Source organism: Drosophila navojoa, chromosome 5 (assembly GCF_054131105.1).
Source record: "Drosophila navojoa isolate 15081-1374.11 chromosome 5, UAZ_NAV_1.0, whole genome shotgun sequence".
Lineage (NCBI taxonomy): Eukaryota > Metazoa > Arthropoda > Insecta > Diptera > Drosophilidae > Drosophila > Drosophila navojoa.
Genome location: NC_142893.1, coordinates 2,399,041 through 2,414,785, shown reverse-complemented (window position 1 = coordinate 2,414,785; position 15,745 = coordinate 2,399,041). Strand labels below are relative to the sequence as shown.

The 15,745-nt window shown below is 39.9% G+C and overlaps 2 protein-coding genes across 2 annotated transcripts in view; one reads left to right on the top strand and one right to left on the bottom strand.

The window, feature by feature from the left end:
* Oatp58Dc (Organic anion transporting polypeptide 58Dc) overlaps positions 1–15,745 on the top strand; it is a 110,081-nt gene that overhangs the window by 38,605 nt on the left and 55,731 nt on the right. The window lies entirely within an intron of this gene.
* dve (SATB1_N and homeodomain domain-containing protein dve) overlaps positions 1–15,745 on the bottom strand; it is a 96,143-nt gene that overhangs the window by 26,364 nt on the left and 54,034 nt on the right. The window contains exon 3 of the mRNA XM_018104262.3: positions 7,479–8,211. Coding sequence (XP_017959751.1) covers positions 7,479–8,211 — 733 coding nt within the window. The remainder of the gene's footprint in view (positions 1–7,478; positions 8,212–15,745) is intronic.

The following is a 15,745-nucleotide window of genomic DNA, read 5'->3' as shown; positions in this document are numbered from 1 at the left end:
CTACATAACACTTAGTATAGCTGGCTCTGGTTCCCTATAGAACATACCATATATATTAAGTAGTTGAGCGATTAGAGCTAAAAGAGTGAGCATGTTTTATGAGACCTTATGGTTGAGAACATGTTATGGAATCAAGATTTTGCTTGGATTATATTCTCAATACTTTATAGGTTACTAGAGAATATTTTATTGACCACTTGTACGATATTTGATCGATATCGTAATATGTAAAAATCATTATATTAATTTTAAAGTATGTAGTAAAAAGGCTTATAAAAGAAACGATATAGCTAAAAGTTGAAGCACCACAAAAAATATGGTATATCGTATATTGAATGTCGTATAGGGTTTGGAATGAGAATATAGCGAATATCGTATATAAAGTATAAGACTTAGTAATATTAATGTAGATATGTGAAATGTAGAATATCGTGTATCCAATGTCGGATGTCCAATATCGTATTTCGAATATCGTATTTAGAGTGTCGAATTCCATAGATAAAACCGCATACACCAAATATCCTAAGGGAAATCCTAAAAATCGTATATCCCATCTAATACACGAATATCGTAAATAGAATATCAACGACTATCGTACTGCACTACTTAATATGCAATGTAAGCTATAGCATAACTACTTATTAATCATTTAAATAATCACTCACTGAGTATCTGCTAGTCGTGCATATCTATTATCGTATATATATATATATATATATATATATAGAATTAGATTTCTACTTATTATTGTTTGCTTCAAAGTATCTTGATAATCACGTGGCGGCGAGTGTGTACCAGAGGCAGACAGAGCTTCAAATGCGACGACCCAAAGTATTTATTTGATTATAAGTCAGTGGAGAGCGCATGAGAGAGAGAGAGAGAGATGGTTAGAGGGGTGACTGAGAGAGGGAGGTGGAAAGTTGGCCACATGCGTCGCTGAAGACTTTAAGCTGTTCGTAATGCGCACTGTCTAGTTTATGCACAACACAAAAGGTGCCCAAAGGATGCGGATGTGGATGTGCTTGGAGTGGGGGCACGAACGGGGGCTGGTACTGGGGATAAACTTAGTGTTCAGCTGAGAGATTCAGGCGGGAGCTGCAGCTGTTGCTGCTGCAATTCGATTGAATTCGATTTGCTTTTGCAGTACATTTAAATCCCAAAACTTGAAGCTGGAAACAGCTTCTGCTGTCGAATTTCCAGTGCGTAGCAGATAAGGATTAACTAGCTCCTGTGCCACACAACAAGGCACACACGCACACACACACACACTCACACAGCTGCAAATTTGTGCCTTGGCCTAAGAGGCAGGCAGGCAGACGACATACAGAAGTAGTACATGATGTTGGCTTAACTCAATCGGTAGCACCTGCAACTGCATCTGCAATCAGCTGTAGCTCCTCCAGCTGCAGCTTTAGCTCCGGCCAGCCTCCAGCTTTTTTGTTTCACATATCCTGCTCTGTTTTGCTTATAATTCCGAAAATGTGTTGCCTCCTGTTGCGTTTGGCATTTATTTGAATTTGTATTCGGGCGACATATTGTGCGTCTATATCATGGGGTTATGCCTTTTTGTGGGCAGCCCGGGCCGACGGCCGGGTCGGGGCGCAAATCCTTTGCACAACTCGGAATTTGTGCCAGAGGCAGCAGATGGGGCCAAATCCGAGAATGAAGTAAACCGGACCACCGATTGCCAAAGCTACAGCCTGTCTGCTCTAGCTCTCCCATCTCCCTCTCGCACTCTCTCTCTCTCGCTCTGTCTGTGCATAACGCTTAACACTTAAGCTGCAACCGCGGCAGCAGCAGCAGCAGCAGCAGGACTTGGCATTGCCAACATGAGTACGTTCATCATCATACATACGTATACGTATTTGTATTTGTATATGTATTTGCATTTGCATTTGCACTTGTATCTGTATCTGTATCTGAACAGCAGCTACTTTTGCAACTGATTGCGAAATTTGTGGCACAAACTGCTAAAGCGAGCAACCCAACCGACAATCGCCTTCGAAATACCTGCCAACACACAGCCCATGTCCCCCATCTAACCCAGCTCCTCCCCCATCTGTCTCTCTGTATCGCTTGATTACCAGAAAGCTTGGGCGACACTCTTGATGATTTAACACAGAAGGCAACAAGGGGTACTCGTTACCCGTTACCCATTACCCATTACCCATTACCCGTTACCCGTTACTGGTATTAGGCTACGGCCTTGGGGGCGGCGGCTGGCTTTTTGGGGGTTGCTGGCTGGATTATCGAAATGCTGCAGAGCACCTGGACAGCTAATGTACAGTTGGATAAACATTTTAAAGATATTTGCGTTCTGTGTAACAGTTGATCAAATAAATGTAGTTTTTCTAGAGATACGCAAGTAAGACCTTAAATGGAGTTGGAGTTAAGTTTAAACAGATAAAGAGAACTCTATAATCATTATTTCTGTGTATTTATTAGTACATATTTTACTCAGACTTAACTTTTTCAATATTTAATTGTAATACTTTGTAAGTTTCAGTTCTATTATCTGACTTTTTGCATAAGATTTCTTGTACCATTCGATTATTGCTTATATCATTTGTAGATCATGAAATTTGATCTGTGGTTCAACAGTTAAATTTAGTCTTTCATCAATTGTGTGGCATCAAATTTAAATTGAAACGAACTGAAAGCCATGCACACACACACACACACACACACATACATATATATATGTACACACATCAGCTCACACCCATTTCACGATCCGTTTGGAATATGCATAATGTGAGTCGCGCATTTTTGAATCCTGAGTATGTGCTTATGTATACAGAGAGAAAGAGCCGCCTGGCTTATGACAGATGCCGCTGCTGCTGCCGCTGCTGCTGCTGTTGCAGCTTCAACAAATGTACGCTGACCCTGGCAACTGCAGTGCACAGAGCTCTGCCCAAACAACAATGGTCGAGCGGAGGTCAATTGGAGGCTATATGGGAGAGCCACTGAGGGGCAGAGAGGTAGAGGAAAGCTAACAGGTGAGGGTGTGGCCGGAGGAGGCGGAGAGCTGCTCTGGTGAACGCGTTGATCCACAAACGTGTCGTTAACTAAGGCGCAGTGATTTTCAATTGCAGAACGCGACAGAAAACTCGACGTATGTGTGTGTGTGGCACGTGTGTGTATGTGTGTGCATAAGCTTATAGGTGCCACTGACACAGCTGTGCATGGGTGGGCGTGTGAGTGAGGCCAGCCAGCCAGCCCGGCTGCCCGGCTGCCTGCCTGCATATTGACAAGTGCGGCCGTTGGGGGATTTATTAAGGCTAACGTATGAAAATTTTGCATACTAAACGCTGCATAAATCGAATTCGCATGCGACAAATAAAAATTGCCCAAAAATGCAAAAACAGCTTCATTTGCAAAACTGTTATATAGATGTGGGTGCTGGCGCCGAGTGGGCGGTTGGGTGTGAGTGGGTGGATAAATATCGTGTTGCGTCGTTGAGCAGCTTAGGCATAATAAACATACGCAAACGAAAACAAACAAACAGATTTACATATAAACAGTGCAAGAGCGACAGAGAGAGAGAGATAGAGAGAGAGGCGCATACATACATATATACAATTGGAAAACGTATGGCAAGGAAATGTTAAATGACAATAATAACAGCAACAGTAACAATAGCAACAACAGCAACAAGGATACAATAACCTTTCCATTCTCGCATATTCGCTTGATGCCGTTTTGCTGTGCAAATCCTCAAAATACACTACAAAACACATTACACACACACACACACACACACACACACTGTCTCTCGCACACATTCATACATATTGTATTGAGCCATTCACAAATTCAAACAAAATTCAAATCTAACGCACGTTTCTATCCGAACTATCATGCACATGCTGCCCACCTGAGCCACGCCTGAGTCCGCCCCGGACGCCTCACGCCCCTTAAAATTCCTAGCTCCCAATTTTGGGTTGGCTGCCTTTCAATTCGGGCAGAGGCAAAACGATTTAGCCAGCAGCTTAACAGCAACAGGGACAATCAAGCAGGACACAACAACAACAACAACAACAACAGCAACAGCATCAGCAAAGTTTTTGGCTCTAATCACAACGTGCTTTCAATGCGAATGCGACTGCAAATACATTGCAAACTGATTCACAGAAATATATCGCATAAATATAAAACTATATAACATTTGAATAGGAATTTGAAAAGTGAAAGAAGTCTAATAAATACTGCCGCGCTTCAGATGTCCACAAATCATTTTTAAGATATTTAAAGTACTACAAGAAACTATATAAAATAAAAGCAATATAATTAAAATTAAAAAAAAAAAAAATGTCTAAAAATATTAAAAACAAGGAAAATATTTTTTTATGCAATTTAAATTATAAAAATTGCTGAGAAAATCTTTAAAAATTAAAAACATTTAAGAAAATTTTTTTAATAAGGCAAAAATATTTTTGTAATGCTTAGAAATTCTAAGTTAGAATAAATATGATAAGGGATCTTTAATATAATAAAAAACTAAATAAAACATATTATAACTTTAGTAAAAACATTAATAATATTTTTAAAAATTCTATAAGAACATATTATATATTAAATATAATTTTCTTAAGAAAATTTGTGTACAAAAATTATAAAAATATTTAAGAAAAATCGATTTAAAATATTTTAGCATATATACCTATGATAGGTTAGGTATAAAACAATTATTATGCTTCAATACAAATTTTTAATGAATTAATTAATTTTTTTAATTGAATCTCTAGCCACTAATTACGATATTCAATTTTTCTCCGATTATTTTCACTATATATTTGCCACTTGATTTACCTATAACACATTTCCTTCCTCATATGGAAACTCCAAAGGCAATTCAAGTCTGTTTTTTCAACACATCGTAGACATTACACAGACTTATGGCAGACACTGTGAGTGTGTGTGTGGAGCATTGCAGCGCCTGCGGCAATTGAAAACTTACATGCGGCACAGCGCGGCCATAAATTGGACGTAATGCCAAAAACAACCTGTTGAGCTCACACACAGCACAGAGCTCAGAGCTCAGAGCAAAGCAACAAAAAAAAAAAGAAAAAGAGCAACGCGATAACGTTGCGTATACGCCGCGAGTGCCGGCAGCAACAGCCAAGGAATCAACTCAAATACGCCTACACAAATGTTGTTGTTGTTGTTATTGTTGTTGTAGCTGTTATCCTGCATTGGCCACAGCTACAGCCACATGGCCCAAATAGCTCCACAAGTGTGTGTTGACGCAACAGACCAAACGAGGGCGCTAAACGAGTGAGTGTCTGTGTGAGAGTGTGAGTGTGTGTGTGTGTGGGTGTATGTGTGTGAGTCCCTTCGTGCTCTCTGCAACCACAGCGAAAGCAAAACGAATGTTTGTTTGCACACACAACAGAGAGAGAGAGAGAGAGATAGAGAGTGAGGTGGGAAGCGATTGATGGAGAGAGAGAGAGAGTGAGTGCGGAGCAGAGGCACTACGAATGCCAGATGGAAGGTAAAATAAACGTTATGAATGCTTCATATGCTTAATCCAGGGGATTTGGATGCATATGCGATGAGTGTGCGCTGCATGCGAGTGTATGTATGCATGTGCATGTGTGTGTATGTGCAATTTGAATGGGCGCCAACGAACAGACGTGTGTTTGTATTGGTATGCAAAAGGATTTTAGATTCGGCAAGCGACAATCTATCTGACAAATACAACAGCTACCAAGTAGCAACTGTAGCTGCAACTCGAGATATATAAATATGTGTATGTGTGTGAGTGTGTGTGTGCTGTGCATGTGACAGAGATACACGCTTTGTCCATGGCTAAACTAGTATTGATGAACTAAACAAGATTACCGCAGCAGGGCCACTCACAAAGATGCGACAACAAGCAAGCGGATGTAGATAGAGAGAGAGAGAGAGATAGATAGATGTAGATATATATATTGTATAATGTATATCTACAATGTCTGCTTATAGCCTGGTTAAAGTTGCACAAATCCTTAAAGCTGCCATGCAACATGGGGCACACACTCACACACACACACACTCACATATAATCACCAGTTTGTGAGGCTGGCATTTTTATAATGATGCGGTTCGCCTCTATTATTGAACGCTCCATAGAGGCGGCTGCCGCTGCCGCTGCCGTTGCCGTTGCTATTGATACACTGCCCCGGATTAAGGGTATTTGTGCATTGGTACAGAAATAGCAAAGCGATCGACCCCAGACTCCCCGAGTTCTTCATTCTAGCTGGGATTTAGTTTCGCTTTTGGATTTATGTGTGATTTATGCAGCAAATGCGACTAACCAAATTCGATTGCAATTAGAGCCCTTAATCAGTTTTGTGGCCGCTTCTAAAATATTTAAGCGATTGCCGTGAAATTTCAATTTAATAGCGTGAAATTCACTAAATTTAATCAATATGCAATTTGGCATATGCTAAGTTATTCATGGCGGGGTTTTTCGACAGAAAACTTCATATTTTGGCCAAATAACATAGCTGATATTTGGTTAACTGGTTTTAAAGTTGGCTTGGCCAATAGCCAAACTGTTTGCCAAAATATTTAAGCAAATTTATGTAAATTAGATTTTAGGGTTTAAAAAAAAGAAAAGTTAAGCTAAATGTGATAATTTGTCTATCATTATTATCTATCTTATTAGCGGATTTCGAAGTTATCTATCTATCTTGCTGTACTTAATATTGATACATCGTCTATCCCTCTCTTTCTCTCACTCAAGCAAGCTTATTATCTATTTTTAACTGTCTGTAATTCATTTTTTTTTATATCTGTGCATCTCTCTCTCTCTTTCGTCCTCGTTCTCTATATCAAATAGTTTGTTTCTCCCTCTTTCTGTATTTCTCATTATGCTCTCACTTTTAATTTGTTTCTCTTTGTAGCTTTTCTTTCTCTCTCTTTCGTTTACTCGTTATACTCTCTCTCTTTTTCTCTTTCTCGCCCAATCCTTCACTCATTCTATATATCTTTACAACTCTCATTTTCGTTCTTGTTCCATATCTTTCTATCTCCATTTCCCATTATCTGTTAATATCTATAATATCTAATATCTGTTAATATCTATCTATCCCCCCCCCTCTCTCTCTCTCGCTCTCTCGCTCTCTCTCTCTCTCTCTCTCTCTCTCTCTCTCTCTCTCGCTCTCTCGCTCTCTCTCTCTCTCTCTCTCTCTCTCTCTCTCTCTCTCTCTCTCTCTCTCTCTCTCTCTCTCTCTCTCTCTCTCTCTCTCTCTCTATCTATCTATCTATCTATCTATCTATCTATCTATCTATCTATCTCTTTATCTCTCTATTAGTGTATTTCTTCCTTTCTTTCTTCATAAATGATCTATCTTCCTCCATCTTTCTCTCTTTGCATTACCTATATAGTTTTCTTCCTTTATTCTCTTCTCTTTTACTGCATGTATCTTCGCCTTTCTCTCCGTCTTAGCATATCATATACAGTTTAATAAATAAATTCCATAGTTACTCACGATTCACTTTGCTGACATCGAAATCCCGTCGAGCTTCCAGTGCTGGATGGCTGAGCAGCTTCTCGGCCTGCTGCTGCGCCTGCACGCCCACAGCCATGCCCAGCGCAGCGGGCGGTAGGCAGGAGATGCTGCCGCGCTCCTCACGCTCGCGTTCGCGTTCTCTTTCGCTCTTGGGTGTCGCCGCTAAGGAGGCATTTTGACTAGAGCCCGCCGAGGAGGACAACGCATTGCCGCAGCCGGATTCGGCGTTGAGCAGCGATTGTTGTTGCTGCTGTTGCTGTTGCTGCTGCTGTTGCTGCTGCTGCTGCTGGTGTTGATGCTGATGGGGCAGCAGACCCAAAGCCGGCGGACTGCCCTCTGTGGAACGTCGACCGGCGGCATTTGCTGTCTCTGCTGCAGCCTGTTGCTGCTGCTGTTGTTGCTGTTGTTGTTGTTGCTGCTGTTGTTGCTGCTGCTGCTGTTGTTGCTGCTGCTGTTGATGGTGCTGATGCTGCATCTGCAGCTGTGTCAACTTCTCCTGCACGCCCTGCAACGAGCTGCGTCTGTGCTGCAGCTGGCCAAGCGCCACGCCCACGTTGGAGTCCTCGGGGAGGGCGCTGTGGGTCGGCGACAGTGAATGCTCCTTCTTGACGGCCATGTCCATGAGGCTAGCCGCAGCCGATGGTGATTTAACATTGGCAGCGGCCACAACCGCCGCCGCATTGGCCGCCCGGGTCAACGCCAAGGCCTGGCTCTGTGCAGGAAAGAGACAAAGCAGTGGGAGAGAGAGAGGGAAATTAGTCTTGATTCTGTTTATTTGTTTAGCTAAGTGTTGAGACGTTTACAATGCACGAATTTCACTTTGTGCGCAAAAATAAACAACCCAAATACATTATTTCGCCCTCTTCTTATACTTTTTTTTTAGTTTTCGATTCGATTTTATTTTATTTTATTGTACATTGATTAAGTTCACAATGGGCCGCAGCTCTCATCGAAGCTGGCAGCTCGAGCGGCGTCTCATTGCCTGACAGGCGTTGATTTCTATTGATTTGCAGCTCGTTTGTTTGCTTTCTATAATTTGGCCAGGTAATTTGGCGAATCACGAAATTGTCTTTAATGACGCGAGGCTTAAAAAAAAACTAAAATAAAATATATATAGATATATATATATATAGCGCATATAGCCAAGACGGCTGTGGCGCTCAACGGAGCGTAACTAAATTAATGTTTCTTCTGGCCAAACGCGTTCGCTCTCTTCGCCCATTAGACTTGGCCTTTATTTAACTTCTTCTTCTTCCTCCTCCTCTTCTTCTTTTTCGTCTTTTTTTTAGCTCGTAGCTTTTCAATATGAAACTATTAATAAATAAGAGTGGCATTTGGCAAGTGGAAATCGAGATTTGAGACTGAGACAACCTCAATTATAGCTTAGCTACCGTTTACCGTTTTGCTCTGATCTTCCCCTGGCACGCAAGGAATTCCTTCACACAAACTGCGACTGTTTTTGTCTGGACTCTGATTTCTGATTTCTGTTTTCTTTGCCTTTACAAATTATGGATCGCTGATCGCGCTGTTGCGCTGATCGTGCGGATAAACTTAAATCGCGCCGATGCCGTGCCCTAAACCAGAACCTCTTTTTGAAGCGGCTGCAGCTCCTGCGCTTCGCTTGCCTCTGGCTAGTTTGTCAAATGCCAGACGAACCGAAGCAGACCAAAAAAAAGAAAAATCAAAATAAATCTTTGCCAAAAAATGTGTGGCAATTGTTAAAGCAAGTGTGATAGACTAAGAGATATCCTAAGATATCAAAATGCAAGTAGCACATAGAATCGAAAAATCATAATAAGGGACATTTTTTATATATATAAAAACTCATTATTAAAATTAAAAATATATTAAAATAAATAAAATACAAAATAATACACGTTTATTAACTAATTTAAAAATTAAAAATTAAATTTAAAAATGAACTTTTTTTAATAACCAATTTAAATATAGTTTAAATTAGTTAATAAAAATGAATTTTTTTTAAATTATTTTATAAAATTATATATACAAATTATCTCATTAAAATTATTTTTGTAAAAATAGAATTATTAAAAAAAAATAATACATGTTTATTAACTAATTTAAAAATAGTTTATTAACTTTTTTTAATAACCAATTTAAATATAGTTTAAGTTAGTTAATAAAAATGTATTTTTTTTTTAATTATTTTATAAAATGATATAATTATCTCATTAAAATCATTTTTGTAAAAAAAAAAATTATTAAAAATGATCTTTTTGTATTAACGGCAACAAAAATATTAATTTTTTTTTTTATAATGAAAAAATAAATAATAAATCAAATGGTTTAAGAATGTGTTTTTTGTTTTTTTGTTGCTTCATTTAAATTTTCTATTTATCATGATGATGATATTATATGATAGTGATTAATTTAAATCGAGGCAGAGTTTAGTTTAGATGTAAATAGTGAATTTATCACAAAGTTTTTGTCCATAAGTATATACATATATTAAAATCAATATCCTATTGAAATATATTAAAAACTCTTTGCAGCACTTAGTCCTCACGGCCCCCCCACTGAATCTCTAAGCCGGCAGCCCAACTGCATTATTTTAATAATATTTTTCATAAACTTGTGCAGGGTATAGAGACACTATGGAATTTAATAAGAGGCAGCTACTATGTGGCGCAACGTCATCAACTGAAGCAGCGACGATCGACGGCGTCTGCTTTCTACAGTAGCCGCATCGAGTTAGCGATCAGCGACAGCAGCCATCGATCTTGTGTTATAATCATCGTCAGAGGAGAGCCAGTCAGCCAGTCAGCCGGCCAGCCAGAAGCCAATGCAAAATTCATTTACGCTTTAATCAATTTCATTCAGAGCAGAGCTGAGACTGAAGACGGAAGACTGAAGAATCGAGAGGCGAGACTGGGGAGACTGTGGCATGGAGAGCTTCTGCAATTTTTAGCCTTAGGCAACCGCCGACAATTTTGCTGGCTTTACATTGATCTTTTGTGCATGGAGTGCATATTACGACTTTGCGACTGAGACAGCGACTGCGACTGCGACTGCGACTGCGTACGCTGGCACGCCCCATTGTTGGCTTCTGTTGGCCACATGTCAAAAAATTGACGAAAATTCGATCAAAATTTTAATTGATCGCCCTGCAGTGATGCGGTCTCCACCTAAAATTGATCTCGCTCTGCGTAATTTTTGGGTACAAGACGAAGGACTGACTCTCCGTGTTGTGATTATGTTAATAGAGGTAGAGGTAGGTAGAGGCAGCGGTGCACCCCTCTCTCTCTCTCTCTCTCTCTCTCGCTCGCTCACTCAGTTGGCGCTCAGGCACAGCCGGAAACTGTTTTGCCAGCGGCTAACAGACAATGTAAGAGATCTATATATATAGCATATATACATATACATATATATATATGGGAGGAATGCCTGAGCTGATCCTTAATATGCTAATCTTCAAGTTAGTCCACTATCAGCCTGCTCCAGATCTACAGAGTTTCTTCCTCCTTCTCCTCCTCCTCGTCGTCGTCTTATTCTTCTTCTTTTAATATTAACCTGTCAAAGGCCATAATTGACAACGTTTAACTTTGTCTTTTGTGCGAAAGAATCAAGAAAATTTACATTTTTATGGTTCAATAAAATAAATCAAGCCGCACCGTTCGAGACAAGCCAACCGAACCGAAGGGCAATGGGCAAGGGCAGCCTTATACAGTGGCTGCTGGAAAAGTAATTGCAGCACATAATAATCTCGCATTTAATAATCCTCATTAAAGCGCAAAATCACAACGCATCGCCGCTGCACGCGGACAGAACCATCTCAGCTGGTAGTGGAGGAAATATCACCACCTCGCCAAGACCTGAGCCTGACCAAAAATTAGTAGGGGACTTGCCAATACTTTTTTTTTTTTTTTCTTTTCTTTGCCTCTGCCTCTTTTTGGGCTAAAATTCCACAGGAAGAAAAAACCAGGGCGGCTGAGGTGGGTCGAGGTGCGAGGCGGCGGGCAGCGGCAGTCAGTAGGACTCTCGCATCAATCGTTGGATATGATGAGCTGACGTTCGGGTTGACGTTTGCTTGTCGTCAATACGTCGCCCTAATAACACGTCGCAACAGGTAGTCCCCGGCCATCAAAACGTCGGACGGACAAACTGTATCTGATTGCGACACAAACACACATACACACACCCAGACTCTTGCACTCAGAGACGTCGCACATTTTGGGCGCTACGGAATTTGAGCAATTGCATGAAAAATATGAAATTAGTTGGGCAACGTCGCATCGTCAAACTGCAAAGCTGAAAACTGAAATTTTAGTCTTTCTCGTTCTTCTTCTTCTGCTCCCTCTGCGACGTCTTCTTGACTTTTGTTTCGTCTTGCTGCTGGACTTTTAATGTGTTTTAATCATCTGAAGCAGCAGCAGTAGCAGTAGCTGTTTTTCCCTACTCCGTCCCGCTAAATTGTTTTTTATTATCGTTGGCGATTTTCATCTCCCTCTCTGATCCTTTGTGCACATCGTGGCACATTCCATTGGGCTATAAATCGTTCGACTCTGGCACCATGGCGCTGGCCAGCTCTTCAGCTCTTCAGCTCGTCAGCTCTTCAGCTCGTCAGCTCTTCAGCTTGTCCTTGTCCTTGGCAATATCATTTGATTTACCAGCCATAGGCATTAATTGTTTTTGTGTCATTTAATCAGTTTTCAAGCGACTGCTGCGTGATGTGAATTCCAAATTACAAATTGCGAATCAGCACACCGATCGGACACGGGCAACTTGTTCGAAGTTCGTGGAGTTTTTCGGCCAGATTAGCTCCAGAAAGACTTTTTGCCCCACAGACTAAGCATAAATTATGATGAATCTTAGGTTGATCGTCATTTGAATTGGGAATTCCATGGTTATTAGGTGATTTAAAGTGATCTACTACTACATAAGATCAATTGATCTTGTATAGTATCTAAAGATAATCAAGGTCGATCGCATTGATTTTATCAACTGATCATTCTTACTTCTTATTGCATATTTAGATCAAGTGATCTTTCATAATTTCCATCGATCGATGCTTTAACATTGTGAATTATGATCATGACTGATCTCTGATAACCAAATGGGTAAGAATGATCTCTATAATCTTCATGATCATAATAATCTATCTTTTCACTTCAACAGTTATCATAGCAGTTATCATAAGCATGTTGAGAACATAAGCTGATCTAGTTCTTAATGATCATCGTTTAAGCAGTACAACGTGTGATCGAGCCGCCTCTGCAAGCAGCTAACCAAGCTAATACGTTGTGATCTAGGCTAATAGATAATAGAACAAATGGAATGTGCAGATTAACTGATCTAGTTGTTAGCGATCGTGTAATCGCCTGATCGTTTGATCGAATGATCACGTGATTCTCTCAGCATGGAATAGATATTCTTTCCATCAATTATCATAACAAACTCAAGACTGCAAAGTTAACCCCAGCTAAGCAGCGAGTGGCTGATCTGTGTCTGATCGTGTGGGTTCCTCAATTAGTTGTCATAGCTAACATGAATTCTAATTGCACAGTTGTCACTGTCACTTAACGTGTTGCTGTCGTGTTGTCTGTCAGTTGGAGTAGGCGTCGATCGGCAATCGGCAATCGTCGATCGTCGAGCAGCCAACGATCATTGAATCTTGTGATCTTAATCGCTGTCGCGTACAAGTCTGCTGCGGAGCTCCAGCTACCAGTTCCATTGACATTCCAGCTTGTCTGAGATTATGTCTGCTTTAGACTTGTCTGGCTCTGGTTTACTTTTATACATATACATTTTCTTATATAGTTTTGCTTTTTTTTTTGCTGGTTTCTTTTTGTATATTTTTTGTTGTTGTGGCCAATGGGCCGGCACGATCTGCGCCATACCAATACCATTGGCTGGCTGGTTTTGGCCTTTTGCGGCTGTAGCATGCGCTTTTTGTGATTGGGTGTTGGCCCGTTTTTATGCCAACAACTGTTGTTGTGCTCCACTGTCTGTTATTAATTATCAACGTTGCCAAACGACGCGCCACCGATGATCGTCTCTTTGTCATCAACATCATCATGATCATGCTTTGAGCCAGCCAGCCAGCCAGCCAAGAAAAATTCCCAAGCGGTCAGCCCAGACCTTCGCATCGCAATCGCATCGATGGCAACATTTTGGGGCATGGGTATGCGGCATTTGGCTTTTGGGGCGCAAAATATCATTTCAGTGGCGAGCTCAGTTTCTGTTTTGCTGTCAGCTTTGCCTTTTGGTAATTTGTATGAGATATTTGGAATTTCTTAACATTTGCCATTTATGTGCATATGCCAGCCAGCCAGCCAGCCCAAGTCCCAGCTCCTTGGCATGCCCTTAACGAAATTGTGATTAAGTGTTTCAATATTGAAGTGACGAAAGGCCCAGCTTGCTGATTGCTAAGGCAACTGCTTTTCGGGACGAGATGGCGAACATCGTGCAAAGATAATTAAAAATCAGCGTGCGTTTTCTTTCGATCAGGCTTCAGTGTACGACCGCCCGCACCTCTCTCTCTCTCTCTCTCTCTCTCTCTCACTCACTCACCGTCTCTGGTGAGTGCGAAAAAACGCCATTTAAAGATGCCACAAAGCCGCAGATAAGCAAAAGAGCCAAAGAGACACATCGAGACAGAGACAGAGAGAGAGAGAGAGAGAGAGAGAGAGAGAGAGAGAGAGAGAGAGAGAGAGATAGATGTAAACCGGTTGACAAAATGCTTGAGCACAGCTTTTGGTATGCGATCTGCTGCCCGATAGCCAGCCAAAAGAATGTTTACCAAATTACGCAGCAGCAGGAGTAGCAGCAGGAGCTGCAGCAGGAGTAGCAGGAGCTGCAGCTACTACAGCGACATTTAATTATATTTCATTCGATTTTATTTTAGTGCCGGGGTTTTTGGTAATGCTGCTTGGCTGCATTAATGATGTCTTGCCCTGAATTGCCGGCCAATACACTCAATAATAACAATAATCATAAAGGCTGCTGCCAGCGACGAGTTGGCCCAATCGACAAGCTGGCTGGCTGCCCTGGCCTGGCTTGGCTTGGCTTGGCATGCCCTTGTCCATCTTCATGTTCATGTTCATGTCCATGTCCATGTCCAAGTCTTGATTATGCTACCCAATTGCAGTGTCAGCGCCGCTCCCTCGCCCAGCCGCCCAGCTCCATCGCAGGCATCTGCTGGCTCATTATTTCTACTCGCTGGGCATTAATTTGAGATCATTGCTACTGGTTCTACGGCAGCTACTGCAACAGCAACAGCAGCATCGACAGCTACTGCAACTGCAGCAGCAGCAACTGAAGGTGTCGAGTGCTTGAAATGTTTTAAATACAAAAATTAATAAAGCTCTCTCGTGCCATAGCGCAATGTCTGCTGGCATTTTTCAATTATAAGCAGACGCACAGTCTGGCAAATTATTAACTTAACACTTTGTCACAACACGTCCCAGTCAAACAGCGAATTGCAGGGTATATATAAGCATTATCAACACGAACGAGTGCAACAAAAAACAAAAAAAAAAAAAAAACTAGGCTAATTATTTGTCAATTATATTGCAATGCGACTAATTGAATAATAAGGCAAATAGGAAATTTGTGTTATGATGACATGATATGATAAGAAGACTTTTTTTTATATATATTAAACCAATTTTTAAACATTTTTTTGGAAGTATTCTGGTAATAAATTTGAGATAAATTAAAAAAATAATATAAATAAAAAATTAAATTAAAATTTATAATGTTGTAAAAATAATACAAACAAAAATATGATAGGACTTTTTTTTATATATATATTTTAAGCTAATTTTTATAAATTTTGTTAGAAATTTTCTGTTCATAAATTTTAGATAAATTAAGAAAATAATATAAATAAAAAATAAATTAAAATTTATAATGTAAAAATAATACAAACAAATATATATATATATTTTAAGCTAATTTTTATAAATTTTGTTAGAAATTTTCTGTTCATAAATTTTAGATAAATTAAAAAAATAATATGAATAAAATGTTTAATAAAAATTTATAATTTTGTAAAATTAGAGTTGATATAAAAACAAAACTTAAAAGATTTTAGAAACACATTGTGAATATGTATATAAGAAATCTCTGTTATAAATACTGGAGAAAGCTGAAGAAAAATCTTTAAAATTTTACAATGTTTTCTATCTATCTATCTATTAATAGCCATAAAAATAAATGAAGACACGAACAACATTGTCTAAGTGTATTTGTAAAATAAGCTTCAAGCTGCTTAAAAATACTAA